Here is a 16,092-nt window from a genome sequence, read left to right as displayed (position 1 = left end):
GAATACTTTTATGACTTTTATTATTTTTATGCTAGTGAGAACCAAAACAATATGGAAATGAATGAGGGAAAACTGGATCCTATCACGTGATTTCCCGGCCAATAAAAATGTAGCGTTAAACGTTTAACGCAACCTTGTTGGAAGTCGCATAAGAAGTATAACTTCAAAAATAATTATCTTTTTGTTTAAACAAAAAACGAAAAACGGGCAACGGATCATTTTCACTTCACGCCGTTCGATTTTATTTATTTTATTATTTAATACAGTTGAAATTTCGAATAAAGATATCATACGATAAAAATTCTTGGCAACGGAACCGGCAAGTCGATCAACAGTTAGTTTATTTATCATTTTGTTTGTCCTTCTTAGATCAGTGGCTCGCAAATGGTGTTTCCAGAATCACGACTTTTATAAACAGTTTTTTTAAAAAAGATTTTGGAAACCTGTAATTACATTTAGATCCAATCAATAATCCATTATTTACTTTATTTCGGTTGCCTTTACGAAATTATTTTAAGTAAAATACCAATGAGAAAGAAATGGCGATTTTTTTTTAAGGAAATATAATTTTTCTAATAATAATGTATCGAAAAAAATGATAAAAAAAATCAAGCTTTAAAGAAATTGCAATAGTTTTTTCCTTAGCGTTTTAGAAATCAAAATAAAATAACTAATTTCGCTAATAAAGAAATGGTCTTCTCTAATAGCGCTTTTCAACGTTTTTTGTAGTTAATTTTTTTCCCCAACGGAAACCATAGTTTCGGGTATTTCATTGATTTTCAACACCAAAACTAAATTAATAGCTAGACTAGATTCATTTCCAGAACTGCGAATTCAACTGTTGGACATAAAACATAATTTAAGGTAATTAAACATAAAACGATGAAACTATTTCATTTCTTTTATATCATTATTTTATTTAACAACCAATAGTTCAGAGATTAATAAGGTTTGAATTCCATGTATCAATTATGTTGAAGAATCTTAATTCGGTAATAACAATATCGTACATAATATCGATACACTGGTAAATGGTAAGAACATTTTACATAGTTACGAAAATAGATAGTGAATCGATAAGTATAGTCTTAAATAGCATCATTCGGAGAAAAAAATTCTGGCAGGAAAAGAAGAATGATAATTCTAATATGTAACCGTTGTTGATCAGACGACCCAATTTTGAGTTTACGACTTCACATGTTCAACTCCGTAACCTTGTAATTTTGAACCCCACCCAGGAGATAAGGGAACTCTTGAATCAAGCAGTGGAGCAAACCAACTTTCGAGGAGGACTCTTTGATGGAACTAACCCGTATTTATGTTACAAGGAGAAGAAAACCTCCCTAGGTTAGCCAAATGGTATGGGCATTCCAGCACATGAGCTGTCTACCACTGAGGATATTTTTACGTTTGTGGTCGGTGCAAGCTGGGAGCAGAATTCATATCAACGGGCCACAGCTGGGATTCAAACCTGGTTCATCTCACTGAGAGGCGAACTCTCTATCATCTGAGCCATCGCGACTCTAATAAATATTTGGTCCAGATAGTGTAATAAAATATTCGCTATACAAAAAAATATTCAGTTCTTGGTTTATAATTATGTAACTTGCACCGTAGGCGATTGTTGCCACAACCCTTCTGGACATGAGTTCAAGAAGTCCTAGTATGACGGATATTGTCCTCGACTCGACTTTGAGAAGGCATGCAACTTTCATCATCGTTTTTTGAACTCATGTTGCACACCCTTCATTCTACGTCTTAGAGTAGGGATGGGCAAACTACGGCCCGTGGGCCAACTGTGGCCAGCCGGAAGGTTTTATCCGCCCCGTGGATAAAATTTTAACTTGCCGATCCATGGAGAATATAAACAAGATTCATTATACATCCATTATTTTGTCTACTTTGTTCAAAGCTATTTTTGATATTTTTTTTAACAAAGTACTGATGACCTTTTTACTTTCTCCATTGGTGGAATTGATGGAAATAGTTAGCACAGACAGCTTCATTGGTAAAATGTTGAAAGCAGAATATCTTTATAGAATAGCCGCAGATTGGCTCCAACGAGCGTATGTCTTTCTCAAGGAGCAGAGATATGGAATCAAACATGGGTGAATAGTGCTTCACATGTGGCAGGCAGCGCATTTTTAGCTCCAAAGGGCGGATTTTTCTGCCGGTGCTAGTTCTAACATTATTTATTGTGCATGGAAAGATTGCACACTATTGTTGTTTCTAAACATGCCAAAGTTAGATTTTTGCAAATCATTACCAAAAGCTAGTTTCCAAAATTTAATATCTCATGCCTAGAAAATCAGTGCTATGTTTGCTTCATCTTATATATGTGAACAAGTGTTTTCAACTATGAACCTTAGAAAAAACAATTTTAGAAGTAGACTAACAGTCAAGCATTTAGCCTCGTTCCTTAAAATAATCACATCTCACTTCGATCCTCAATATACTTTTAAAAATGAAATCGTAATTTCATTCATCTCATTAAATATTTAAATTAAAACTTGTATATCGTTTTTTTATTTTTATTTTAAAAGTTTTTACTCGGCCCACCAAATCTTTTTTTCTCGATTTTTTGCCCTCGACCAAAAAAGTTCACCCATACCTGTCTTAGAGGCTCTCGATGGGTTTCCAGGTCTGGGCTCTTGATAGATTAGTCCATTCAGACAATCCCATTGTCACCCTATTAATCCATGGTCGACCTCGAAGCATTATAGCTAACATTGTCGTCCTGTGAATAACACGGGTTCGAACCTTAAAACAACCACTACGCAGGAAGCCTATTGCTATCCACGTTAATGCATTTGGTGTGAGTGTTTAGCTTACCATAAGCTTAAATTAAGTGTCCCTACCTGTACCAGAGGAAACACTCTAAACCACAATTTTACCNTGCTGAAAATGATTTTGTGAATTAATATGTAAAACCAGTAGGGTTGTTTTTAAAAAAATATAAAATTTAGTCCATAATACATATACTCTCTTCTCTCTCTATAGGCAAAGCATTAGGTATTATATTTGAAATTAATTATTGCCACAACAAGCATTGTTGCTTCTAGTAAAATAGAAGAGAATAATTTTTAAAATTGGTCTTAGATTAGGGTCCTTGAAAATTTTGTTGAGGTCCTTGAAAAGTCCTGGAAAGTCCTTGAATTTCAATCTCATCATAGAGTGGGAACCCTGTAACTGTTCTCAATAAAAGGTTTCTTGCATAAAAAGATACATTCTCTAAATAAATGTTTCCTCTGCATTAGTAACAAATTACATAATTATTATGTGTATTTTTTTCATTGGTTTCCCCATTCTGTTTGATAGGTAATGCCATTTTCAACTGCTTGCAGTACTCCTTTGTCCAACTTTGAATCTGGTCAGAATTACAAAGAAGTCGTTGACCCCGCTGGTAAGATTTTATTTATTTTCCACGCTATTCATAGCTGAAAGAGTTAACCCATCATTTAGACTTTTATTATATGTTTACCAGAATAACATGGCAAGTATAAAAAAGTTATATCTATGTATAAGGTTAAAAAGGGCACACCATATATTATAAATGTATACAACCAAAATAAAAAGGAAATGTGATTTATTCTAATTTTTGAAATATTTTGGACTGCATTGTTTTAGACTCAAATATATAAAAATGAAAAGTAATCGATTGATTTGTATGCGTTTGCATGAAAAAAAAAGCTGTATTGGTGACTTTTTAATAGATTTATTAATTTTTTTCTATATATTTCAGATGCTTTTTTGTTACATTTACATCTTTTGTGCAAGATAATTTTATTCAAAGTCTTGCATGACAAATAAAATTTCAGCAAATACTACTTGAGACTAATAGCGTTAGCCAATTTATTATTTTGAAACACTAACTATACAACTACAATTAAAATTGCTTAAAATTAGTGCTTAATACTAGTTATAGAAATTAAAATGTAATATTGCTCTACTGAAAACGTGTTATTCATTTAAGAAGGGCATTAGTTCCCATTACTTTATGAATTTCAAATCTAGTAAAAGAGGTTCACCGTGAGGAAAAGTTTGAGTTGTTTTTTTATCTTTTGTATCAGTTATGAGTTGTTAAAATCTAAATTCAGAAACATTGGACTGACCTAACCTTTAGTGAGAGTTATCTAGTGTAGTAAGATGTTTGCAATTTGCACACATGCACGCACGTACATACACACATACATGCATGCATACATACATTTATTGTACATACATGCATACATACATGCATACATTTTTATACATACATGCATACATTTTTTTAAGGAGAAAGGGTTTTCTGCAATTTATTTTCTTTACTTCTTTGTGATCTTATTTTATTTCTTAGTAATTATCATTTTTTTAAAAAATATTTTAATAATATAAGAATGATTTAAAATTATTATTGAACTATATATGAATTATTATTAATCATGAAAATAAACTTCTTAAGGCAAGAATAATACTTTATTGTTTTTTACTCTCTAATTTTTGCACACATAAAATTCCATTTTGTGACCTTCATGTTTCTCTGCTCATCATACTCAGTTTTTATTACGTTATTCTGCAAGAAATTAGTGTATCCTGTAATTTGAACAATTAATTATTCATTTATTGAAGCATTTTTAATAACTTTTCTATGTTAGAGAAGTGTTGCATGTTTTATGCCCTTCAATAAAAGAATTGATTAAAAATCTTCACTATTATGGTATTTATATTTTTTAAAAGCTATGAATGCTGTTATTTATAGCAATTTATTTTATAGTGATAGTCAATTTCCCACTTGATAAAAGTCCTGATGTTTCTATTATTGCCTGGACTACTACGCCATGGACTCTTCCTAGTAATCTGTCTGTCTGTGTACACCCAGACCTAGATTATGTCAAGCTTAAAGGTGATAAACATTTATTTTCATTTTTAGTGCTTCAATAGTCATGCAGTATTCCTACACCCATTTATATTTTTCTGTCTAAAGCTGTTTTTCCAAAAGAACTGGCTTTTGATTTGTTTATACAGCTTGTCAAATATTATGTAATGGATTGAGTTGTTTGTTTTGTTGCCTATTGTTAATATTTCTAGGATTTTAAAAAGGTTGAAAAATAATTAAGCGAATAAAATTGATTTATAATGTCACAGTTAAAATGTGTGTTTGCAAATCAAGCACATAAATAATTACTATCAATGTATCTTTTGCTTAATTTAACTCTTATTTTAAATATGCAATATTTCAGCTATTTGTTTTTTGTTATTATTCATTTTCCATGTCTTTTCACAATTCCCCTTTTTTTGTTAGATTATTTTTTCGAGGCAATTTATAAATTGCATATGCAGGAGCATTTTATATATCTGTAAAGCATCATAAACTTATGTAATTTTAGTTGTACTTTTTGACATAAAATGTTTAAGTACTTAATGTTTCTTATTTATTTATTTATTATTATTATTATAATTTTTTTAAAAATTTTCTTGTATTATATCCGTACGTTATATACAGTTTCTAATTTTTTCCACAAAAAAAATGTTTAAGTATTCTTTTTGCTAATTTTTTTTATTGCATCACACTTATTATATTGTCAATAATGCTATGTCTTTTTTTTAAAGTTTTTCTTAAAAAGTCGTTAAGCAAAATATTGAAGAAAAGTGTTCAGATCTTTCGATTTAATATTTAATTTATGTGTGTATAGCAAATATTTTGTTAAGTATAATTGTAAGAAACCTTTTTTAAAGCTTAAATATTTTTAGTTTTCAGCTTTTCATTTATTAGATCTCAACATTTTATAAATTGCTTATTTATTCATTTTTTTTTTAAATAAAGATTTTTTTAAAGCAGGATTTTTTTAATCGAGATTTTTTTGTTGATTACTTTGATATTTTGTATTTTTGTTTGAAATTAATGATCTATTCAGAATCTTATTGAAAAATAATTTTGTATATCTAGTTAACCTAAGTTAAAAATTTGGTGTAATCTTATTGCAAATGCAGCATATAAAATTTGGTGTAATCTTATATAAAATGCAGCATATAAGTGTAACTGTTATGAATCTGCAAAAATTTTAAAATTTAAATTTGTTTGTTCAGAGGAAATTTTTAAGTTGGTTCAGTTATTGAAGTATACTTAAAAATCTTGCTTGCAATATAGGAGAGTTTTAAAGTATTGAAAATATATTTGGAAAATTTTTCTTAATTCCATTTTATTTTTATATAGTATTGTATTGAATGAAGTTTACTATAACTTACGGAAATAAAATTAAATTTTTAATTAAAAGCTTTGATTAAAAAAAAATAAATTAGGATCTTTTGTTAAAAGTTTTTTCTTTGGAGTCCCTTGGGTCGTAATTTTAAATTTTTAGAACTAACATACTCTCCAGCAATCACAAGTACTCCCCCAGACACCAAACTTACAGGATGACTGTTACTGTAATTATGAAGATAAGTGATAGTCACTTTAAATGGGGGTGTTTGGATAATTTTTTTTCCATTGGTTTGAGTTGCGAGAGTCGTATTATTTCCTCAACTGTCCTGATTTTCAATTGACATGACAAACAAGACTTTCAGTCAGAAGGAGTTCTCATGAATGGTGGGTGATTGTCCCATAAGTAACTTTTAAAAATATTTGTTTTTATTTATGATCATTATTATTTGCAATTCAATTTTCTATGTTACTGTTTTGTTGTAGACAATGCCACTGGTAAACTGTATATAATGATGGAAGCAAGACTGGAAGCTTTATATAAAAAGCCTGAGGACTATACAATTCTTGAGAGGTCAGTATGCATTGCCTTAGTTTTTCTGTTCTTTTCAAGGGTTAAATGAAGTAAAAAAAAAAAAAAAATCGATTTTGAAATAGAAAAAAAATACAGTTAATCTATGGTTTGTTATCATCCTGAGGATTAATTATGTATTTATAGAAACAATTGTATTATAACATTACAAATGAAAGATGTAATAATTGAAGATAAATTATGTTGCCTAATATAACATCCAGTATTTAAAACTCTTATTTTTCGTGATTTTTTAAATTAAGTTCAACTAAATAGGTATTTATTTATAAATTTTTTGTTTTGTTTTTGTATTTTAAAGTAATTTTATGTGTTTTAAATAATTCAAAGAATTATAATTTGGAATGCTTTTGTTAATATTCAGATGTATTTCTGAGCTGTTCTAGTTCCTAAGATTAAGCAGTTCGGTGACATGTGTTGCATGGCTTAAAGCATAATTCGAATGATATTTTTTTAATGCTGAAATAAAAACTGTTGTAGTAGTTTAAGCAACATTTGTTCCACATTGCACAATTCAATTTATCACCCTACAATATTATGGCTTAATTTATTTTTGTGCTATATTCTTTCCCTTTTCTAGGAAGGGTCCAAATTTTCTGTACATTTTCCTAAAATGTTTAAAATACTTAATACTTTAATTAAATTGTTTGCTTCAACATGAGTTAAAAAGATTTATGATTGACTATCAATTTTTCATTAATTAAAGCATTTTTATTTTAAAAAAATTTTCTGTTAAAATTTTAAACAAATTTTTGCATATCATGCATTACTTAGCATGCTTACACTGGTTTATCCGATATACATGTTGTTCCAACTGTTAAATAAAGGATAAGCATCATGTATGCTGGGTTGCTATGTGACTGTTTCATATTATTTTCTGCTATTTTCATGTTGTTCTGTTTAGCCTCCATGTGCAATTCCATTAGCATCCATTTGTGATTCCATTGGCGCTATGTTTTTTTAGCACCTATTAGAATAGCTGTGCTGAACTGTTTATTTCAATATAGTGATTGTAATTTAGTAAAAGGATTTAAATACTTCAAGAAATTATTTAAACCATTATTTCTTTTGGTCTTACATTAAATCTGGAACATATTGAATTCCCTTTGAATGAATTAAGAATGGCAAGACACCCTAAATTCTTATCCCAGTTGGTCATGATCTGTGTTCAAAAAGTTAGTCTATTAAAGATTCACATTATTAACCAAAAGTGCATTTTATACTCTCATTTAAAAAAATAGGCAGTGTGTGTGTATTCATTAGTTTTAAAGGGGCACTGAGAATCTGCACACATTGGCATTTCTTATCAAAATCTCAAAACATAAATTCTATTTGTTTAAAAATTTCATCCACTCTTTTCGTAAAATGTATGATTTTTTAAATTTATTTTTAAATTAAAATGACGTGTTTTTCACAGTTATTTAGAAATATATCATTTTATTGAAAAAGACTGCTTCTAACTTACATATTATTTTTAATGCATTTTACATCTATGGAATATTATTGAGAAGAATACATTGGTGCATATGTTAGCATTATGAAGTTATGTTATTATCTATTATTATGTTAGTTACTTAATTCATATTTAGGTAAAGCATTGCTTTGTTACAAGTTAGTCTTGTAATTTTTAACTATAATTAAATATTTACTGTATTTTTTCACGTTCATTATATAATGACCTCACATTATAGCATTAAATTTTTCCTGGATGACAAGTATGGTTATATCAAGAGTTGACTTTATCAGATGTTAAATATTGATCTTGCATTTCAATCAGTGCATGTGTAAATTTATTAATTAATTTTTTTAATGCAGGTTTAAAGGGAGAACCTTGGAAGGAAATACATATGATCCCTTATTTCCATATTTCAAACATGTAAGCATTCTCTTGATTAAATATTTCAAACTGAATTATCCCTTATGAAATTAAATTATTTACTGTAATTTGTGGAACAAATTATTAACTTTTATTTTTAGTTATCATTTAGCTCTAATATCTTATAAAATTAAACAAGCCTGTTTTGGCTAATTTCAAATTTTTTTTTAGTTTTTATATCCTTTAGATTTTTTGTCTGTGTGTGGAGGGAATTCTTAATCATGATGTGTTTATTCAATTAAATTTACTGTATTTAAGTTAACGAAATTATCTGCTTAAATAGTAATATTGGGGATGAAAGACTTCTGCAAAAAAGTGGAAAATCACTTTTTTCTCCAAATTTTTATAATTTCCAACAATGTACCAAAAACACAATTTTTTTGGAGGGAGGTCCAATTATTACAGACAGGTGCGCCATTGTCTTGACAATTGCAACTTCCACTGTTGAGCAAAAAGGATGAGGTTCTTGGTTGTTGAGTTTTAAACAGTTTTGTTTCAGCCGTCGATATTTAATCCAGGGTATTCCTCTTTGGTGCGACATATATTGAATTTGCGTATCTAAACATTATAGTTCTCTCGACTCCTCTAGTTCTTATTGTAGGCCGTTCCTGTGTTTATCCGTGCACACATTTGTTATTCTTTTATTTGTGTCCTTTTTACATGGTGCATCGTAAGATGAATGTATTTTAGCAATGGAAGTCTATTTAATAAATGAACACAAAGTTCACATGATTGATGCTGCTGAAAAAGTTTTGAAATTTGAAAGTTTAATTGGTTAAAGAAAAAGGGCAAAGTGACTAAAACTGTTAGTAACTATCATTCAGAAGATATTGAGGTGAAAGTTAGTGACTGTTTTAATTTAAAATGTTTGACTGGCAATTAATTTAAAATGATGATTATCAAGCCTTATATATTGCTTTAATATAGTAGTGGTCAAGGACGTTTAAAATTATATTTAAGAAAAATTTAAATTTCATTGATTAAATGCTTCTTCCACTTTTAATATAAAATAAAAATCTCAGGGCAGAGTTGAAAGTTATGTTTTTATATATCTTGTTGATATCACAATATTACATGGAACACTCCTTCCGCCCCCAGTGTCTGCAGTGTAAAAGTTCAGCTTTTTTTTAAATTTTTGTCCACTTTCATGCCTGTAATATGTATTATTTCTCATAAAAAATGCTAAGATAGCAAATATATTTATTTGGTGAATCTTTTCATTTGTTGATATTTTGTTTAATGTAGTTAAAAGTGTGTCAATATATATTAACATATTGTGTATTGAATAATTGACATTTGAATATCTACACAACTTTATGGCTCTAACTTTTTTTTTGTTTTTTAGTTAAAAGCAAAAGGAGCATTTAGAGTTGTTTGTGATACTTATGTAACTGAAGAAAGTGGTACTGGTGTTGTACATCAAGCTCCATATTTCGGAGAAGTGAGTATATTATTTTATAGACGGAATTTATTTTAATTTTCAGTCAGTGGACAAACCTTTTGCTATTAAATTTTATGTTTATTTAATGGTGAATAAAATATATTAAATTTGTTGTACACAAAATTTTTAATTTTATGTAAATGTAGTGTTTGCTGTTTTTCTAAGTTTGTTCTCAAAAGGTAAATTTAAGTGTAATCTATTATAAAACTTAAGCTAAGGTACTCATTGGTAGAGATAATTTTAATAAAAAAGTCTTATTATTAACTGCAGTCTTCTCCCCATAGCAAAACCGGTTTTCTTTGTATTTAGATAGAGAAATAGTGTATTGGGAAGAAACATTCTCCCAATTTTATTCATTTGCTGTATCGCCAGTAGGTTAATATTTTTTAAATTAACTTAATGTATGCCCATTAACATGCTTGCAGCCACAGAACCAGAAATCAGGTAAAAGTAGGGGATTTTGTCAATCTGGAAGGAAATTTTGTTCATATAAGCTAAAATCAGAGAAAGAGGCTCTCCTATTGTGTCCCAGGCATGCAAAAGTCCCAATATCCCCCCCCCCCAGAAAAAAAAATTGGTATTGTGCTATTGAAAGAACGAGTTTTCAATTAGAAAACAATATTTTCTCACAAATGTTTATGCTAACTTATAATATTAAATAGCACGTTACAAAGCTGATTTTACAATTATCGCCGCTGTATCTTAAATAGTTGCAGAAATAAAGAAACAAATGATTTTTAAAAAAAATTTGTTTTTTTGTCCACATAATTTCTTTATTGTATTTCCATGTATTCAGGTAATTTTTTTTAAATATATTCTTAGTTATTTTTTTTTTAAAAATATTTTTTCTTAAAAAAAATCGCTATTTTTTATTTTGTAACACGAAAAGTGCTTTTAGTATATTTTATGTACATGAATAAAACAGAACTGGAAAATTACTACTAATGAAATTTTTACCATCTGTTACAAAAATTAGATTAGATAAAAATTAGAAATTCAGGTTTTTTTCTGTATTGGTTAATTTTTCCATCCATCCCATGCCTGCTACCATGCAATTGTAATTTAATGATAGTTTATTTTTAATGTTTTGTCCATTAAGACTATAAGTACACAAATTACTAAGACCCTATCTCTTTTGCGTATGTTTCAAATTTCCATTTTTCTAAGATAGATAATAATTGAATGACAAATGAATTAAATTTTCAGTAATTTATGTTTATTATATAAAAACAGATTTTATAATTATTTTTTATTTATTTTATAGGATGATTATAGAATATGTCTTAAATATGGAATCATTACCAAAGATCAAGAAATAATATGCCCGTTAGATTTCAGTGGAAAGTTTGTTGATCCAGTGACAGATTTCAAAGATCAATATGTTAAAGTAATTAATTTTCTTACAAACATTATTGTAACTTTTTATTTACTGTTGAAATTCTAATTTTAATATATAATGAATTATATTAAATTAAGGTAATTATGTTTTATTGTTAAATAACTGGTAATCCAATATAATAGTTTGTCTTTAGCTGATCTATTTAGTTTATAGCATGAATACCTGACTGCTTTATTGAATGATTGCTTGTATTTAAAGATAATTTAAAAGATTTCAGAATTAATTGCAATCTTTATTTTTTTTTTTAGTTAGTCTCATATGAGTACAGACGCTTTTTGAATAAGTTTTTACTTTAATAGAGATAGAGACTGAAATTTTATTTTTGTTTTCTAATAAAATATATATAATAAAATGCTCAAACTTAATTGTATAACTGTTAGCCTTTTTTTATTAGCAACATGCAAAATCTTTAAAATTAATAATTAAAATAATCTTCCCAGGGATTTATAAGTAGGAAAAATTAGAAATCATTAAGTACCAAATTTTGGATTTTTAGTGCAGCCTCTCTCAATCCGCAATGTATGTCCAGAAAACTTCAAAATCATTTTTCTTAAAGCTATATCTCTCTAGTCTGCTTAGTTTGTTAACTCAAATACATTTCATTGATTGATAGCACATTGAGCTCAGAACATCAGTTAAAATTACGTTCTTTTCAAAAGCATATAAAATTGAATCAAAAGAAATTTTGTTTTTTGTATAGATCTATAACTATTCTCATGAGCAAAACATTCCCTTAGTAGTTTGTTATAGGACTGGGGTTTATAGAGATTCAATCTCCACAATTTTCTGATTGATCAAATGATTGTTTCTACATGGTCAGTATTGTGCTTAAGCCACTTTTACTTCCCAGACAATCTCGTACTTATCAATCTGAAGATAACTATTCTCATATATAATTAAAATAAATTTTGTTTTTCACCTACTGCTCTAAGTATTCTATACCTGGAACATTTTTATTCGATTATTCAGAGTGGTAGCGAATTTTGTGATTTAACATTTTATTATTGATTTGATTTTTATTTAGAATGATTTTGTCTATCACTGCGTAAAGTGAAACAACTTACATATAAGTATTTAAAGTCAATTATGCAGAGAAGTTTATGTAAGTGTAGGCAAAATTAAACAAATTAAGTTAATCTTAAATTGTTATTTGGCTACTGCTTTGAGCATTCAAGGAAAGTAGGTAGGTACTTTATTTATGTTGTGCTGGAGCTGCACATAGGGCTATTGGCGACCATCTGGGAAACATTCCTAAGATTGATCCGAAGACACGCCATCATAATTTTGCCTTCTGCAGACGAGATGTGCTCTTCCCCTTTGGTAGTTGAACAACCTGTGCTAGGAAGCTAGGACTTCCAGAAGCTATGAACTAATCTTATATAATATTCAAAATGAATTTTGTTTTTCATCCTGTCTTAAAGATTATATCAGGTTAGAAGAAGATTTCTACCATTGCGTAAATAATGTGCTTAAATATATCAATTAGCTATTTAAATATTTGCACCTATATCTTAAGATTGAAATTTTTTTAATCTTTTTTAAGTGACGATTCTTTTTCTTCTATTCTTGTAATCTAGCCGATTATCATAATTTAGTTTTTTATGTGTGGGCTTTTGAAAGTTAATTTTTTGCATTTAATGATAGGATGCTGATAAAAATATCGTAAAGTACTTAAAGAGCAAGGGGAGGTTGGTCCACCAGTCTACTACAAAACACAGCTACCCATTTTGTTGGAGATCTGATACTCCTCTCATTTATCGTGCAGTACCATCTTGGTTCATTAGAGTAGAACATATGACTGAAACTTTATTGAAGGCAAACAAGGAAACATATTGGTATGGTACTGTTTTAATATTTGTTTTTTAAAGATGTAATTGTATTTTATATTAATGTTGCAAAATTTGATCATTTGTTGTTGACTTAAATAACATTATTGAGAAATGAAAGTTTGCTTGTTAGGTTCAAAAATATGTATTTGTTTTTGAACTACGCAAGAAACTCATTATTCAAAAACATCATTATCCTCATTTTTATGTAATGTAATGACCCTTGTTATGTAACATCATATTTTAAAATTAACCCTCATTCAATATTTCACAAAAACTTGATTTTAAAAACATTTGTTCATCAAAATTCCAGTAAATATATTTGCAAAGCAATTACAAATTTTTGTATTTACAAAGCAATTACAAATTTTTGCTTTCATGGTTTGATCTTATACATATTTGAAGATAAATTTTGAACAAATATTTAGAATAGCCACTTATTTGTTTTACGAATTGATTTTATTCTTCCTCGTATTCATAAAAATCACCCTAATGTATATAACAAATAGCAATTAAAGTTTTGTAATTCTTTGATCAAAAAATTATAATAATCTAACTTAATTAACATGATCTTAACGATAAACAAATTTTAATGTTGCATATATCATAGGGTTCCAGATTTTGTCAAAGAAAAAAGATTTGCCAACTGGTTAAGAGATGCTCGTGATTGGGCAGTTTCTAGAAACAGATATTGGGGAACACCAATTCCTTTATGGGTCAGTGATGATGGAGAAGAAGTAAGTTTTTACTGTTAATTACTTGCTTAGCGTATTCAATCAGCTTTGTGAAAGAAAGTATCAACAAACTATAAAAGTGTGAAGTTTATAGATTTCATTTAAAAACTTATGTCTTGCTTGGCTGTATTTATAGAACTAAATTTTATTTTGCATCAATATAAAATGACAGAAAGATGCCTTTTGTAAGCAAACTCTTGCTGTTTTCTATTCTCTCCTAAATTTATTAAAATGTCACTTAGAGTAATGTCACTTATTTGTAAGTAGACTTATTTATGTAATTTCAATTAGTAGTTCTTTTATTTCAGAGTTTTTTGTCTCTACTTAACCATCTACTAGGTTAATAATTATATTAATTGAATAATTAATTTCCTCTCAACAGAGGAATGATTTATGGGTGAGAAAGTTGAATGGTCATGTCAAAGAGTTAATTTTGGATTGAAAATAAGTGGGTGTATGTGTGTATTTGGATTAGTATGTGTATATATATTTTATAGTCTGTATTTGAATTAATGTTATTTATTATATATTTTGCATCAATGTATTGAAAAAAGGTACCATGATAAAGATCCACTACACGCCAGAATTGTACACTTACTATACCCATATTCAATCATTTTACTTTTTTGTAGATCCCAAGCATAATTATCAATAACAAATCATACATAGAATTTATCATTCTAAAGATTTCAATTTGACTAATTTTTTATTGTAGATAGTTTAAGCTTGTTATAATGTGAAATAAATAGTGTATAAAACATACCCAAAGGAAAAGAAATATTAAAATCAGTATAATTCTTTTTCATAAAATATTTCTTTTTTATTTTCAGGTTGTAATTAAATTTTGTCAAAATTTTAAAGCGGCATTAAACAGGCTTAAATTACTGAACAACCTTTATGTATACTGGAAGTATTATAAGGCATATGGTTAACTGTTTATGCGGCTGTAAATTTGCTTGTCTTAATGTTTTTACTTTATGCACATTTATTAATGCTTCCCCAGTGGATTGCTTGATTTAAAAATAGTTTATGCAGAATTTTTAGGTTTTGTAATCAGAAATATTTGACTTAAAAAAAAATCAAACGCCTGTTTGAATTAAAAAAATGTCATTTTTTATAATGCTAGAATTAAAAAAAAGGTAAGGAAATCAACGAAAAGCATATCTTTGTAATCAGACTGCATGGATTGAATGCTACTTGGTAACCATCCTTTTATCATTGCTTCTGGGATAAGTGTGACCACTTAGTGAGGGAAAAGTTTGCAATTCTTTTTCATTACTTCAGTAAGCACAGGCTGATCTCTGCTTCTCTAAGCAGGTTCTTTTGGTTTAATGGTCTCTCCCTATGACCTGACTGTACCTGATAAATAGCAATTTTTATGGAATTTAACACTTTTAATTCAAAAATTTTTGAATCTTAAAGATCCAAAATTAGTTTTTTAAAAAATATATTTTCCTGCTTATAATTAGAGAATTTAATAATTATGTGCAATAATTGTCTGGATTGGATAATTAGTTGCACATAAATGGATTAAAATTGCAGAAAAAAAGAAGGGAAAAAATATACAAAGAATATTTTTTTTTGATATTTTCAGCAGAAATTATTATCCTTAAAATTGTTTAAACTTTTGATGGAAAATTTCATCACACCATCAGTTAAAGTAACTAATGAATTAAAATTGCACTATTGCATTGCTAAAATTGAAAAGCAATTTTATTTTGCTTTAAAAAAAGGAAATAGTTAGATTGATTTTGATGGGTAATTTTAGTTTTTCATTTAATTTCTTTACTTTTTTAAAAAACTGCTTAACTATGTTTTATGTACCATTAATGAAACTTTCAAATTCATAATATGTTGAATTAGCGTATTAAAATGTGAAATATTTCATCTTGTCTTTGGTAGATAGTGTGTGTAGGGTCTATTGAAGAACTTGAGCAACTCACCAACACTAAAGTTACTGATCTTCATAGAGAACAGTAAGTACCTTTGCTTTTGAGGTGCATTTAGTTTTAAAATTTATATTGATGTATTTAAAAATCCTTGTGTTAT

General features: G+C 28.1%; 1 protein-coding gene across 1 annotated transcript in view; it reads left to right on the top strand.

Moving 5' to 3' along the window:
• The window catches only part of LOC107441718 (isoleucine--tRNA ligase, cytoplasmic), a 41,164-nt gene that overhangs the window by 5,975 nt on the left and 19,097 nt on the right, over positions 1 to 16,092 (top strand). The window contains exons 4-12 of the mRNA XM_043048350.2: positions 3,319 to 3,403; positions 4,754 to 4,882; positions 6,665 to 6,752; positions 8,583 to 8,643; positions 9,989 to 10,084; positions 11,349 to 11,471; positions 13,128 to 13,318; positions 13,920 to 14,046; positions 15,946 to 16,019. Coding sequence (XP_042904284.1) covers positions 3,319 to 3,403; positions 4,754 to 4,882; positions 6,665 to 6,752; positions 8,583 to 8,643; positions 9,989 to 10,084; positions 11,349 to 11,471; positions 13,128 to 13,318; positions 13,920 to 14,046; positions 15,946 to 16,019 — 974 coding nt within the window. The remainder of the gene's footprint in view (positions 1 to 3,318; positions 3,404 to 4,753; positions 4,883 to 6,664; positions 6,753 to 8,582; positions 8,644 to 9,988; positions 10,085 to 11,348; positions 11,472 to 13,127; positions 13,319 to 13,919; positions 14,047 to 15,945; positions 16,020 to 16,092) is intronic.

The sequence above is a fragment of the Parasteatoda tepidariorum genome, chromosome 2 (assembly GCF_043381705.1).
Source record: "Parasteatoda tepidariorum isolate YZ-2023 chromosome 2, CAS_Ptep_4.0, whole genome shotgun sequence".
Classification (NCBI taxonomy): domain Eukaryota; kingdom Metazoa; phylum Arthropoda; class Arachnida; order Araneae; family Theridiidae; genus Parasteatoda; species Parasteatoda tepidariorum.
This window is presented reverse-complemented; position numbering and strand designations above follow the sequence as displayed.